At 28.1% G+C, this 15,526-nt stretch overlaps 1 protein-coding gene across 1 annotated transcript; it reads left to right on the forward strand.

Annotated features, from left to right (window-relative positions):
* Window positions 1-150: 150 nt before the first annotated feature.
* Window positions 151-13,689, forward strand: ZnT77C (Zinc transporter 77C). The gene is made up of 8 exons (XM_011502969.1): window positions 151-402; window positions 6,011-6,292; window positions 7,711-7,821; window positions 8,068-8,366; window positions 10,228-10,463; window positions 11,517-11,695; window positions 11,764-11,850; window positions 13,016-13,689. The coding sequence occupies exons 2-8, from the start codon at window positions 6,104-6,106 to the stop codon at window positions 13,451-13,453; spliced, it is 1,539 nt and encodes a 512-aa protein (XP_011501271.1). The 5' UTR covers window positions 151-402; window positions 6,011-6,103; the 3' UTR covers window positions 13,454-13,689.
* The last annotated feature ends 1,837 nt before the right edge of the window (window positions 13,690-15,526 follow it).

A 15,526-nucleotide genomic window follows, 5' to 3' on the forward strand; every position in this document is an offset into this window, starting at 1 on the left:
GAGAGAGAGAGAGAGAGAGAGTGAGTGATTGAATGAGGGGGAGGAGGAGGAGACGAGTTGTAGCGATTGGGGCCGAGAGGAAGGGATAGAGGAGTCGTCGAAAAGCGATTAAAACATTGTGGACGGCGCGTTACGTTGGAGGCGCTCTCCCCTACTGCCGCGGTAGGTCCGCGTGGGGCGACATCGCGAGCGCGAACAGGAGCGTCTCAGTAGTCCGCTGGCGTTGGCGGCGGTGACGTTGCCCGAGTCGCGGTCAGGATGCTCGGGCCGCGAGTGCTTGGCAGCTTCGCTCGCATCCGTCGGTGCGCGACCCGCTGAGCGACGTCTGTCTCGATGCCAATTGCCACCGGAGGTCCCTGACACTTAGCAATTCGACGGGGAAACATGAGGGTCCCGACGCAGGTGAGACTCTATGCGCTCGAGCCGACCAATTATTCTCTAGCTTATAACCGAGGTTTTAGAGACGATAAAGCAGCGGTTATTAGGCGAGCGGTCACCATCATTACTCGCGACAATTAAGTTTTTCATCGACGGACGATCCATTGGCTCCTCCACTCCTCGATCGCCGATAGATGCATAAATCAATCGAGCCGACTCCTTAATTCAACGACGATGAAAAATATCGTCGAAACACCACGCGAATAAATCTTATTCGAATCCATAATTTCTTTATTGGTGCTTGACATCTAATTAACGCTGCGTTTCAGTTATTTTTGTCTCGTACGATTAAAAAGCCCCAATTGGTAAAAGCCTTTACCGAGCTATTAGGTAATTTTAACAATGTCCCTTACAAATACTTACAAATACAAATACCATTATACTTATATAATAATGTATAATTAATGTTATACAATAGTTAAATTTAGCAAATGTCAAAAATAATACGCGTATCGGCACTATTGCCATTAAGAATGACAAACAACGGCAAAGCTTTTCAGCTTTAATTAAATTATTTATTTTAACAATTACTCGAGCACCCATTCTTAATATAAATACATTTTTTAATTTCTTTCGAATATCAAAAGCTTGCTTAATCTATTTAAGATAATAATTATTTTTAACGTTAATGCAAATATATTAGTAATATATTAGCAAATAGTACATTTTATAATAAAATACAATTGCAATTCTTATATACAAGAATAATTGAGAAATTGTCGACAAACTAAAATGAAAATTCAAGGAAACAAATACGTAGTACCGAAAAATCATATAAGCGTATTTCTTCATGAAACTTATCCAATAAGTTTGTATTCTATTCTCCTTCCGAACATTATCCGATAATTATTACAAGAATATCATTTACTAAGTAAATTCCTCAAAAACAATTACTCCTGAAATGCAATATCTAAATTCACAATTATTGCTTTATTCTCTTCGGAAATGTTTTTATACTCCATCAAAAAAAAAAAAAAAAAAAAAAAAACATTTTGACATTATAAATATATAGAAGATATTTTTTAATTTTCATTTTGTAAAATAAACGATACCGTGAAAATATATTGTAAAATTTATTAACGGTGCGACAATTATATAATGATAACCACTTAATAATAACAGTGCTCAGTTGTTTTTATTTATTACCACTAAATGTTTTATATATTTAGAAACTTAATGATTTTATTTTAATTTATAATATATATCTTTATGTGAAATTAACGATCATTTAGAAAATTATAATATAATACTAGAAAATATAATATATTTATCAATTAATTAATAGTGAACAGTTCCAAGTCTTATATAAATAATAAGTTATTTTAGACGATTAAGGAATACTGGACTGTTCATAATGTTAATTTATTAAAATTTTATAAGAAATTATTTCAAATTACGTACAAATGTCAAGACTAATTATTTTATAATTTATCTATCTTGCAAAATATAAAATGCATTAATAATTATTTTCAAAGTAAAATTAAAATATTCATACACGAGATAACTATTTTTTTATCTATATATAATATAATTAATATTATTATAAAACGGATTATATTTATTTCAAATAATAATTTTTTATCAATAATAATTGATTAAATTAAAACGAATCGAGGTGACTAACTAGTAGTTTAATCAATAAAAATTAATTGAAGAATACATAAAGGATGTCATTTTTTTCGCGCCGTATATATAAATAAATAAACAGTGTATAAAGAAATAATTATTGGAAATCTGAATTTTAATTAAAAATATCATAAGGCTTAGAAAGCTAATATTACCTTTACGGCTTAAATAATTGATAATATCAATAATTAAGTTACAAAAAAATGAATGCATTATGATTTCATTTTTGTTATTTAATAAATCGATTTTCATAATATCGAATGGAGTTTACATGATATTGCAAGTTTAACAGCAATCATTTTATTTTTAGTATTTTAATAATAATTTTCAAATTTAAATTAATTTAAATTTACATTATAAAAATTACTCGAAAATAAGTTTTCATAAGTCAGACGTAATATTTAAGTAGTAATATATATTGTATAAAATAGTTACTGAATCATAGATTTATTATTATATTTAAAAGTACAAAAATTTACTATCATTTCAGAAAATTGATTTACTTTATTCTAATTCGGCTTTTTTTTGGTAAATTGAACAAAATTTAGCAATTTTTTACGAGATATTTATAAAGTACATGTGAAATAAGTTTACTAATTTCTAACTGTTTTATCTTAATAACATTTCATATTTTATCTATAAAAAATAGTAATACTTTATGAATTGAGAAACCAAAAGTAGCTTATTTAACAAAAAGTATAATATTATGATTAATTATCTTACATAGTTTTCGTTCATATATTCACTTTACAGCAATTATGACACTTGTAAATTACAATGGCGAAATTATACTCCTCATTCTTGCTTCTTTGCCTTTATCAAATTGACATGATAATAATTTTTCACTAAAATGATGTTTTCGTTAAAAAGTAGATAATTTTTCTACAAACTGGCTCAATAATGGGAAAATATTTTAAAAATTGTGTAAAGCACAATTAATTTTCTCACACTTAAGTAGAAATATTTGATGAAATTATCTACATATGATAATTATTTCATTTGGTGTTAAAAAGTAAAAGCCTTTAGAGTCAAGTGAACAATCCTAATGAATTCCAACGTTCATATAGATCAATATATTAAAATTTACATTTTTTACATGTATACCTATATTTTTATCTATAAAAATCAACAATTAAAACATGAAGAATTACGCTCAAAAGAGAGAAAGTGACATAGACGCTTAAAATTTGCACAAATTTTTTATATCAATTATATTACTTATGTCAAATTAATTTATCAATTCACTTATAGAAACAAATAAGATGTTTAATTTAAATAATTTTTTTTGAAAAGGATACATTTTTGTTTAAAATATTCTTTAATTATTCGACTAAACTTTTTCCGGGCAAGTTTATGTTTTAGCTAAGAACTGGAAAATTCTACTATTCCGATAATACAAAGCCATAACAATTATTTGCCGGTCCTTAGTCACGATAATTATGTGAGATCTGGCCATCTCCAAATCAAGCAAACACGGAAATAATTTTGCTATTCGTTAAATGTTCTATATTTTATTTTTAACATTACAAAACACAATGTTTAACATATAAGCATATTGTTAATCACGTGATAAAGAATAATGGACAGTCAATATGGGAAACGGCCACTTTCTAATGCCATAAATTACAAATCATTTTCCCTGATTAAAAAAATTCCGATTCCCTTCCTCTTGAATTCTATTCGTCCAAATCCATTACGTAAAAGAAATTTTTACTCAGCCATGGTTACTATGTAACTGTAAAGTAAAACTAAGTGAAATTTTCCAATGTAACGGCTGGAGAGAGATACATGCGTGACAATAATCATGAAAAAGAAAATTGCACGTGTATCAACAAGAAAGAGATTGTGCACGAAGATATTATTATTATTATGTACGCTTTAATTGAATAAACTTCATCAATATTTAATGCTTTACTTTATTGTGCCTTTTATAATGAGATTTTTTATTCAATTTTGAACATTTTTTGAACATACAATATATTTAATTTAGATTCAAAATTTAAACACGTAGGGAAGAAGGTTTTCCTCTCGTATTAAATTACAAACGTAAGTAAATTAATTCTCATGCAATTAATTTTCTGTACAAATAATTATAGGCTTACTCTATATGTAGCTCAAATGGCTTTTTAATAGCTTCGTAATTAGCTTAAAAATTGTAATTATTATTAATTATGAATAAACATATTGTTTAATTATTTAATATTTATCTAAATTATGCAACTATTTAGGATATAAATTTTACATTGGCATAAATTTTTCATAATGAAAAATATTTAAATACTTACTCCAAGTACTGATAATTTAATATGTACAATTAATTATAATCAATAAAACAACGTTTAAATTATGAAGATTAGGTAATATTTTTAGATACCCGTGTAATATTTTCATTAATTAGCATTCACGAAACTCAGAATATCATAAAATATGTAAAATACAAAATATTATTAATATTTTGACTAGGCTAAATGATAATAAAACTTAGTTCTTAATAATAATGTGATAGTGATAGGCAATATTATTTATACTAATATATCATTTTTTCAGTGTTGAAATCAATTATTTATTTTATATGATTATGGAGAAATTTTACGAAAATGTCAAATGTTATTGATATGACTAATAGCTTCATGTCGTTTCTTATATGTACTTTCGGTGTAATAGAGTATCTATTATTTTCATACTTCAAGTGTTTCATTTTAAGATAAATTTTATGATAATTGACTAATTAACTTCAGGCGATAAATGTTTGCTGTCAAGAAAATAAATTAAAGCTGGCACTATTACCCTTGTGTTTCCGGCACTCGTTACTTCTCCACACTTATTCTATAATTTATAAATCACAATATCATAATTGGTAGTTTCGCTAATGCAATTGGCAATTTTATTGTTATTATTGTGATTGTGATCGCATGAAAAGTAGATGTATTAATTAGTTGTATCAGAGAAATTCTTTATATTATATTAGTATTGAATTTTTCGCCGTAGAGTTTGGTTTTTCTCTGTAAATAAATTACGATGATTACATAAATATTAATTTAATTTTAATATTAATTTCAATATTATCTACAGTATTATTTACAATCGATGCACAATCAAATTAAACAGAGGCTCAATTGCCAAATGGAAAATATTTATTTTTATAAATATTAAACCTTCAATACGATAATACTTATTATTTCTTTAATTAAGTTGAACTAGATCTTTTAATTTTGTAAAAAATTATCTTACACGATAAGCAAAAGTTCTTGTAAAAATAATATAGACCAAAGCAGCTTGTAAGAGAGTTTTTCATAATTTTTTATCTGCAAGTCTTTCACATTTAAATAATAAATTTTCAAAATCTCGATAAACAAACATACTAGGCTACTTGTATGCAAATGTCGCTTTATAATAATCAACAAAAGTTTACCTCATTAAACGTAAATTTTATTGGATGGAATCATAATAATTACATTATGCCGAAACTCGTGATTATCCAAGTATAAATTATACTTGCAATCTGCATTTCATTCGACATTTCAGGCCTATCGATATTTGCAATACATCGCCAAGTTATGCCGCGTCGCGTGGTATTATCAATTGATAAAACGACTGCTTTTTACGAAATCATAATTCGATCGCAAATGACAATTAAAGAGACGTAAACAGGCGCAGATTTCACGCGATCGGACTTGCACGCATACAAGCCAAGTGTTACACGATGTCGCATAAGCTCATACGTATTTGCGATAAAAGAATTTCACCGTTTTAGGGCAATCATTCGACGTAAATACGCGTGGCTACAACTGTTATAAATAAAAAGAAAAAAAGAAAAAAGGAAAAAAAAGAAATAAAGGAAAAAAGAAAGACGTGATACGAGATTCGCAAGCGTAACTGGCGTATCCTCGCCAATTGACAACGATTACACTCGCTGACGTTAATCTGTCCTCTTTTATCTTAATAGGAGTCGTAGCTACAGTCATCGCCCGGACCAAGTCGCAGCTCCAAGGAGGTGGACCAAGAGGACCGTCAGCAGTCCCTCCTCGAACGTCCCACTATGGCCGTCAAGGAGTGGTTCAGGAAGTTCCAGCCGGTGCAGCTCTACCTCGTGCTGTTTTTCACGGCCGCTTTCTTCGTCGTGGAAATCGTGGCCAGCTACATCACGCACGCGCTCACCCTTCTTATGAACGCCTACCACATGCTCTGCAACATCATCGCTCTTATCGGTTGCATTGCCTCGATTAAGGTAGGAAGGTAGTGATTGGTGGGAGGCGAGGGGCACCAGCCACTTCGCGCGATTTCGTGTTTACGGACGAGTCGACTTTCTTCGTGTTGAAGATTTACGAATTATCTCTAGCAGCCCGTCTCAATTCTTTCTATCAAAATATCATAAATTGTGTTATAAAACTATTATTCTCCAATGATCCTTCTTCAAAGATTATAGAATCATTTAATTAATGTCAATATTTTTCTTTTCTTTGCCGTGGCTTGGCGATGGATATGCCGAGCAAAAGTCATATATTTTCTTTATTCTGCCAGATTTGGTTCATGTAATAAGACCTCTTATCACAAAGCAAGATAACTAATTTAAAATTTTCCAAATTTAACACGTAACCACTAGATAAAGTGTATTTAACAAGACATTAGTATATACAATTTATGAAAACTTTCTTAAGGAAATCGTTAATAAATCAATGTGAAACGCCGCGGTCGTTATATAGATTAACAATTGAAATACTATAAACACTTTTACTATCTTTTGGAATGATATTATTATTGTATGAGCAAAAAAAAAAAAAACAAAAACAAAAACATTATTATAATAACTTAGATATTCGTTAAATCTGTGCTCAATGATAAATATCTTATTTGGTGCAATTATATAATTGAATAGATGCACAAGATAAATATGATTTTTTACATGTGATATTTGACACGGTGAATAGATTCAAAAGATTCAACATTCAAATTTCATTCTGTTATTGTAGACTCAGTAAAAATAAAAATTCATTTCATTGAGCGATATCGTTAACAAAAAAAAAAAAAAAAAAAAAAAAAAAATTGTATTAAAAAAAAAAAAAAAAAAAAAAAAAAAAAAATTGTATTATCAACAGATACGTACTTCCTTCAGCGTACACACGCAAGTCTACGCACGCATGCACGCAATATGCACGCATTTATATATATATATATATATATATATATATAAACGTTTAATTAAGTTTTTAAAAACATATATTTAAAATGTATCGTTCGAAGATCGAAGGTTTTTAATGAATCTCCTTTTATGATAAATAATTAAGTATATAATTGATGATAAGTATTTTTTTTTTATAGCTTTCACTATCTTCATATTACTACATATTACTTCATAACTTTATTATATTACTTTCTGTAAACGTGGAATGACATGATTTGCATGTGTACGCATTTTCGTTGACGATACTTTCTTTATATGATTTTCTAATAATAATCGCAATTATTATTTATGGAAAAATGAAATAGATTATTATCAAAATTTTAGAATCATTATAATAATTATTATTCCTTTTATATTTTATACAATAAACTGATGCCAATTTAAATTGAATATTTAGTTCTCTAAATAATCGTTAGCCATTTATCTTGTACTATATGAAATTAAAAAATGCATTATTATTTCAGTATAAAGATGATAGCAGCAAGAGTCATCAGAATTCATTGAATTCTTTGAAAATGTCAACAAACACGTTGAACGAGAAAACTATTGACATACCATCAGCAAATAAGTTCAAGGTAAATAAGTGATCTATTCGTCTTGTATTAATATAAATGATTCAATGACTTAGGACTATTAAAAGATTTATCCCATAACACTGCCAACGAACTTTAATATGTAATCGACATTGAGTGATTTGCGTGTAAATTATAATAACGGCAGAATCGTGCGTGCGAGGGTATCGTAAAGTCGAAAAACCAAAGTTCACAACTACTGCTACGACAACACCATAAGAGTGCCATTAAAACAATTGAAATTTTCAGCAAGCGCGGTCGGAAAAGCGCATGAAAAATACATTCGGATGGGCGCGAATCGACATCGTGACAATGCTCGTCTGTTGCGTCCTCCTCGCCTCCTTCTGCTTCTCCCTCATCGTGGAGGCTCTGCAGACTCTCGTGCACATCGATCACCTTGACGCGATGCACCACCCGCTGCCGGTGATGAGCATCGGCGCCTCGGGCATACTCCTCAATGCCTTCTGCTACTTTCTCATCGGCGGCTATACCTTCAACCAGGGCATCTTCTTACACTTCACGCAGGACGGTGACGTCGTCCTCAAGAGGTACTTATGTTCCTTGCCCGTAATTTCTTTTTAAACTCATCGGAAGAATGTTTTTTCTCATTCCAGTAAATAGAAATTTTTACGAAATTAGCCACGTATAACATAATCAGATTTTGTTTTAAAGATTAATTTGGAATTTAATTATAATTATATGAATTACGCGCGTGAACGAGAGAAAGTAATTGTGTGTGCGTGTGCGCGTGCGTGCACAATTTCAAATTAATTCAAAGTAATTCATCGTCAATCGATCGAACATTATTTTTCACACTTTTTTGTTTATCTTACTCGATGATAAAAAAAATTGCTGTAATACAATGTTTAGTAGTTTTGAAACTAACAGGACCTGTATTAATAATAGATTATTATTAAAAATCAATAAACGTAATTTTATAAATTAAACTTTGTAATAATACGGAGTATAATGGAAATAAAAAGTGTAAATTTTAAAAACTTATCGACGATAAAAATGTATAATTCAGCTTTATGTATCTGAGATTGAGGATAAATGTAGGATGAAAATATTTGAGTAACATTAAATTTTACAATCAATTAAGAAAACAAGTAAGATGAAGAAGCAAAATGCTTACAAATTATTATTCGAAAAGTGCCATCTTCGCTTTGAAAAAAAATAATGAATAACGATTATATTTTTATATATGGCATCATAAATTTCGTAAAAACTTATGCAATCTATACTATTGTATTATTAATCATAAATACATGTTCCCCTAATGAAAAGTGAAGTTGTATAAAAATGTTGCGTCATTATCAATAAGAAATCATATGAGGATAATTTAAATTTTATGGACCGCTGATAATAATTCATAATGAAATTCCTATTAATAGAGTCTGGAGTATTTTAGCATAGCATAGCATAAATCATACCATAAACTATTTTATGATAAAATTTTAAGTTCCTTGTTATATTATTTTGTACATTAAATATTATAAACCTTATAATATATATTTGTATTAAAATTTTTTAAATCTATAGTGTTTTAAATTATAAGGGGGAAAAAAAAGTAAAATGGTAAATTAATTATTATTATGTTAATGAATATTATTATATTTATGAGTTATTATGTTTAAATTTAACGATTAAGCAAGCTTTATGCATCTTGTATACTATATAAGATTCTTCAACTTTAGCCGAATGTTTAAAAAATTCTTGAAATGTTATTTGTATCGTTGAAGGATGAATAAATTCACAATTGCTTATACTTAAAAAAGATTTTTCTATAACAATATTTAAACCATATCTATGGAATTTGTCTTTAATTAACTCTATAATGAGTGACAATAAAATTGTAATAATACTAAAAATATCGGAGACAAATGCGTAAAAAATGAGGTGAAATATTTTCGTTATTAGTCATATTATTATAAAAATTAGTAGAGGAAAATGGAGGATAATTTGGTTTTGTATTATATGATACTGAAATGATTTTATTTTCAATTTGATGTACTTTTTTTTAATCCTTTTAATTTACCAATATAAATCACAATGTTAATGTTGCTCTTGATATTACATAATTTTATGATTTTGATACGATGATGATATATTTTGAAAATATGTATTATAATTGCTTAAGCCATTAAAAAACGTATTTTGATGATATATTATTTCTATGATATGATGCAATATGATTTTTTACAAATCCAAGCATTCGTTAATTATTCGGCGAGCAATGTTTTTGCTTTCATATTTTAAATTAACAAAATAATTAAGTTTCCGAGATGGTAAATCAAGAATACCATGAGATATTGGGAAAATGCTGTGCTTTCTTAATTGACAAATTGAAAAATTTGAGCACATAGAGCATTAGATTGCCATAAATATTGGAAAAACATTGGATTTCAGAAGCATCGACGTGCAGTCGACGAAAGGCGATCAGATCGAGCAGAGCCGTCGAGGACTCGTGATCCTACCAATGAACCAAGGACTACGGGAGATGTGCCGCGATGTCCTCGGCTGTGTGCTTGTAATGATCGCCTCCTGTATGGTCTATTTTACCGAAAGTCATATCGCTAAATATATCGATCCGATATTCGCGATAATCTCGGCGATATCGTTATTCCTTCTCAGTTATCCTTACAGTAAGTCGCCATTATCTCACTTCAATATTTTACAACTATATTAAATATATTATAAATTAAATTTATATTTACATGGTGAATTGTAAGAAGCCTTAATTGTCTTAATACACCCGAACGGTCACACTGTAGACGAAATACGATCAAACTACTTGTTTAGTATTAATTTATTTCATAACTTCTTCTTACTTATAATTTTTATAATATCCTACACAATATAGATATTCGTGTATATATCAAGCAAACATTTGTACTTTCTTCTTTTCCCTTTTTTTGTTACTCAATGCTACTTGTACATGTCAACTTCTAATTTAAGACCAAAGTCTTCCTTTCTTTCTTTCTTTTAATTGACTACATTTGTTTGCATATATTTTTTCCATATCGAAGATTACGGATAGGAAATCACCAGAGACCGAGAGAAGACTAAAAATCGTCAATTATCCTGCGCATTTGAGCTTAGCGCATCGCTATTTATAACAATCATGTTGAGCGTGTCAAATTTAAAATTAATTTTGTTCTAAGAACAATAATTGAAACGTAATTCTCAAGTGATAATTATAAATCTTGAAAATTAGTATGATAATGGGAAATAATGCGTTAAAGGCATTGTATGACATTCTATTCTATAAATCTGATTACAAAATTTACATTTAACCGCCTATAATTGTGACAAAAATAATGAGAAATGAAAACTTTTTATATAAGAATTATTTATACAATCTCATCTCTTCAAAGCTATTTCTATTATTTTCCATTAAGATGCACATTCATTATAACGAATAACATCCCCTTTTACATAGAAGTATATAAAAAATATTTTATCACGATATTTTCGTAAACATGTGGAACTGATGCACATCAATTAATTTCGCATAAAACAAACAGCAAAAATATAAATAAACATTTCCCCCAATTCATAGATCTTAATACCAAACGACTTTACTTTTTATTGTTAGCATCCGAAATTCGTGTAATAATTATAAATATAAAAATTAAGTGCAGCGAATTTCGGTGAATGAGTAATAATTAATGTTCTTGAACTTTCCTCGTCTTTAGTGAAGGAATCCGGTTTGATTCTCCTACAAACCATTCCGAACCATATCAACATCGACTCTTTACAGAAAGAACTTTTAATAGCGTTTCCGGATATTGTAAGCGTACATGACTTGCACGTGTGGCAGCTGAATGGAGAGAAAGTCATATCGACTGTTCACATCATTTACGCGGATCCAACGGTATGAATAACACATTCTTTAAATTAGTCATGTCACTAATAATGATCTCAATATCATTACTTTTGCAGGTGTGTGCGAGAATCACTGACCAAATAACTGCCTTTTTCATCGAAATGGGTATCACACATGTAACCATTCAGCCGGAATTTTGTAAGGTAATTTTGTAAATAATTAACCAAATGACCATTGATGTAATAATGAAATTGCTTCAACTTTTTCGACTTTTTCTCCAAGTCTTCTTCATTTATACATAAAGCCTTGCATTAAAATATATAATTTTACGAAATTATATATAAATGAAACAGTCTCGGACAACATTGATAATTATAAATTAATTTAGTAAAATAAGATGCTTTTGAAATACAAAATACAGTAAATAATTTTACAAAAATTTCGTAAATAAGTTATAACGTATTACGTAATGAGCCATATGTACAAAATAATTGACAAAGAAACATTTATTGACAAACTAACTCTAAGAGTACATTTTTTTATTTTGAATTTTAAATATTTTTAGGAATCATTTGCATTTAATTTGTTTTCAAAGACACGTGATAATGTTGAATATTATGTAAATTGTTTAATATATTAATGTTGAGCATTTGCATACGAGTAATTAATACTAGTGGATTATGGAACATATCTTGGGAATTTCATAGAAAACACTTAATTTCGTCATAATAATATAATATAATAATAATAACGTTGAATTAATAAATTCTCAAATTTTTAAAACTTTTCAAATTAAATAATTATATTATTTTTATCTTTTTTTATTTATTTATTTTTTTTATTTATTATTTTTTTTCTTCTTCTTAATTTATAGAAATATTAGTTGATTCGTCTTTTACATACGCATAACTAAATAGTATAAGTATTGTCATATTAATGTTCAATCGTTTCATTAATTTAGCAATACAAAGACAATTTATAATTTTATAAGTTTCATTCTCGGTAGGATTAGTCAATTGCCCAATACGAAATATTTCCAAATAGTTTAAAAAATTTCATATTTTACTATCATTTAGCTGCTATTTTTATAGCCTTTATTTTATCATTAAATATAGGTAAACAATAAAATGGGAATATCGAACAAAATATTTAGATGTTCTGGGGCCGTAAATTATATTCATACATGTATGATAATTCATTGTATCGTTGTTGATTTTAATTTCTTGAACTTACTTACTGTTTCCGACGGAATATCACATTATTTTCTAAGATCAACATTATGTTTGAATATTGGGCTATTTATCGACCGGTTTGCTCCAATTGATTATCCTGTGCTCGGAATAATAATTAAAAAGAACTAATTTGCAGATGAAACCGCACACCGGACCACACACCGACTGCTTAATAAAATGTCAAAGTAAGCACTGCAATGCTTCCACGTGTTGCTCGAGAGACGATTTGGACGATGACGAGCAGCACAATGACAAGCCAATGTTCAGCAAAAAATTCGGATCTAAGGAAATTCTCCCAGCGTCGTCGGGCATAGATCTAACAAAGTTTACCATGAAAGTTACCGAAGTAAACGAGACTTCCATCCGTACCAATGAGACACAACAGCCGCCTCCGAATTTAAAGCAGATAAGTGCGTGCGACATGGCCGTTGAAGTGAGTGGCAAGGATGCGAATAATTTTCGCACCGTAAATGTTGATGTGAAAAGTACAGCGCCGACGACACCCGATGAAGGTGAAACAATAACGGAATGTAGTGACAATTGCTCGCGCCAAGAGAAGATAAACATCAGTTGATGGAGAAAGTATGCGTGTGCCTTATTGTTATAAATGAGATTCTTTTCTTTTTCTATTTTTAACGAGAAGACTGTATGCTAGTATTAAATTATATAAAAACCGCAGTGACTTCTTATCTATTTGTACAAATGCACACGAGAGTCAAGATTCTGTACAATCAGTATGTTATGGAATATTGATTAAATATTGAAAGGCGAGTATTTTAATTTGTGAATTTTATACAATGCAATTATAAAGACACAGATAAATAATATTATATTATCCAAATACGTTTAGTATATTAAATAATAATTGTAAGATATATTTGTATAATATTGTTACTGTGCTTAAGAAAATATTTTACATACTAATATGTTGTAAGGAATAACAAATTTATTATACGTTGACGTTGTGTTGGTACAGTAAGTCTTGATATCCTACATAATTTCAAGCATGTAAATAGAAGATGTGGTATTTTTTTTTAATTTTTTTTCTTTATATATATATATATATATATATATATATATATATAAAATGTATAAATTTTATAAATATTCGTGAATGTTTAAAGTTTAGTTTATACGAAACAATTTTATTGAATATTAATCGTAATATTTTCAAACGATTCTTTATGCGTTAGTTTCAGTTTATTTATGTTCCTTTTTATATTTTAATATAATTGTTAATAAAGGAAGTATTCATAATTTTCGAATGTTATAGATAAAAATAAAAAACAAAAAAAAAAACAAAAAATACATACCGGTGCAATGTTTAATATATAAATTAACTTTATTAATACATAAGTTCAAATAATTATAATAAACTATAATTAATAAAATGTAATAAATTGCTGTTATTTGAAGTCTAAATTTTAAAAACAATATTTATTATTGTAACATAATATTGTATCAAATTTTCATAATTAAATTAACAGAAAATAGTCAAATTATTTGTTTGTTGTTATTTTGTTACGAATTGAGAGTAACAGTTGCCAATCATATTCTTTTCCAACTTTTCTTGTCTGCTTTCTAAATATTTACTTTGTAAGACAGATCTAACCAGCTACTAAGGATTTATTTATCAATTAAATTAAATTAATATACAATGTATGCACATCTTAAAATATATAATATTAAAAATCAAATTTAACAGTATTGATAAGAATTGCAGAGTTGTTTTATTTTGTTTTATTTATTTTTTTTTTTTTTTCAATTTGCTATTTCCTAAGTAATTATTTACTTATCTATTTTTACTTTTGTTACGTTCCAGTTTTTACCGTTATTAATAATAAACAAATTATATTAAGCTATTTGATTTAAGCACGTTTCAAATTAACGAGTACCTATCAAGTTAAGCATAATTAACAATATAATTTTTATTATTTCTAACTCAAGGTAACGTTTCATTGAAAATTAGATCTTAAATCGTGAATTCACCTTAAACTTATAAACTATTGTGTTAAATGTACGTTTCATTGAATATATGAATCATGAACCCATACTGAGGCACATAAAGTTTTTTTTTTTTTTTTTTTTTTTTCAAAGAACTGTCGTTAATTACGCGATGAAAATTATAAATTATTCGAGAGCATAAATTTACATCAAATTTTTTAATGACAAACGTATAGATAACAAAGTTTCTATTATCTTGTGTTAATGTTAATATTAAAATGTTTCATCATAATATTTTCAAAATTTTAATAATAAAATTAATTATAGACAAAGAATAATCGTTGATTTAGAATTTAGAATTTTACAAATATAATTTAGAACTCTGTGTTATTACGATGAAAGAAAATTTGAAAAAATCTACTATTACCGAGCGATACCGTTAAAATAAATAATTTAGTATAATGTAATAATAACGTCTTTAAACGAAAATAATATCTTCTTATTTTTACTTTATATATAATCTAAATGGAATATTTTTAACGAATTATTGATAAAATATATTATGAAAGAGATCGCGATATTTGTTCATAGCTTAAAGTATTACTTTTATCGTTTCATAAAAATTCTAAGTATCAATGATAAGAAAATAGAATACTCCCCTCCCCTTCCCCCGCCATTTCTAACGAAATAGCGATAAATTTAA

This window comes from Ceratosolen solmsi, unplaced genomic scaffold (assembly GCF_000503995.2).
Source record: "Ceratosolen solmsi marchali unplaced genomic scaffold, CerSol_1.0 scaffold61, whole genome shotgun sequence".
In the NCBI taxonomy this organism is placed as follows: domain Eukaryota; kingdom Metazoa; phylum Arthropoda; class Insecta; order Hymenoptera; family Agaonidae; genus Ceratosolen; species Ceratosolen solmsi.

Bases quoted from the DNA above. Each gene is read 5' to 3' on its own strand.
- ZnT77C (XM_011502969.1), top strand. From the start codon at position 6,104: ATGGCCGTCAAGGAGTGGTTCAGGAAGTTCCAGCCGGTGCAGCTCTAC. The intron at 8,367-10,227 runs GTACTTATGTTC...ATTGGATTTCAG, and splicing joins GGTGACGTCGTCCTCAAGAG to AAGCATCGACGTGCAGTCGA. The intron at 11,851-13,015 runs GTAATTTTGTAA...ACTAATTTGCAG, and splicing joins TTCAGCCGGAATTTTGTAAG to ATGAAACCGCACACCGGACC.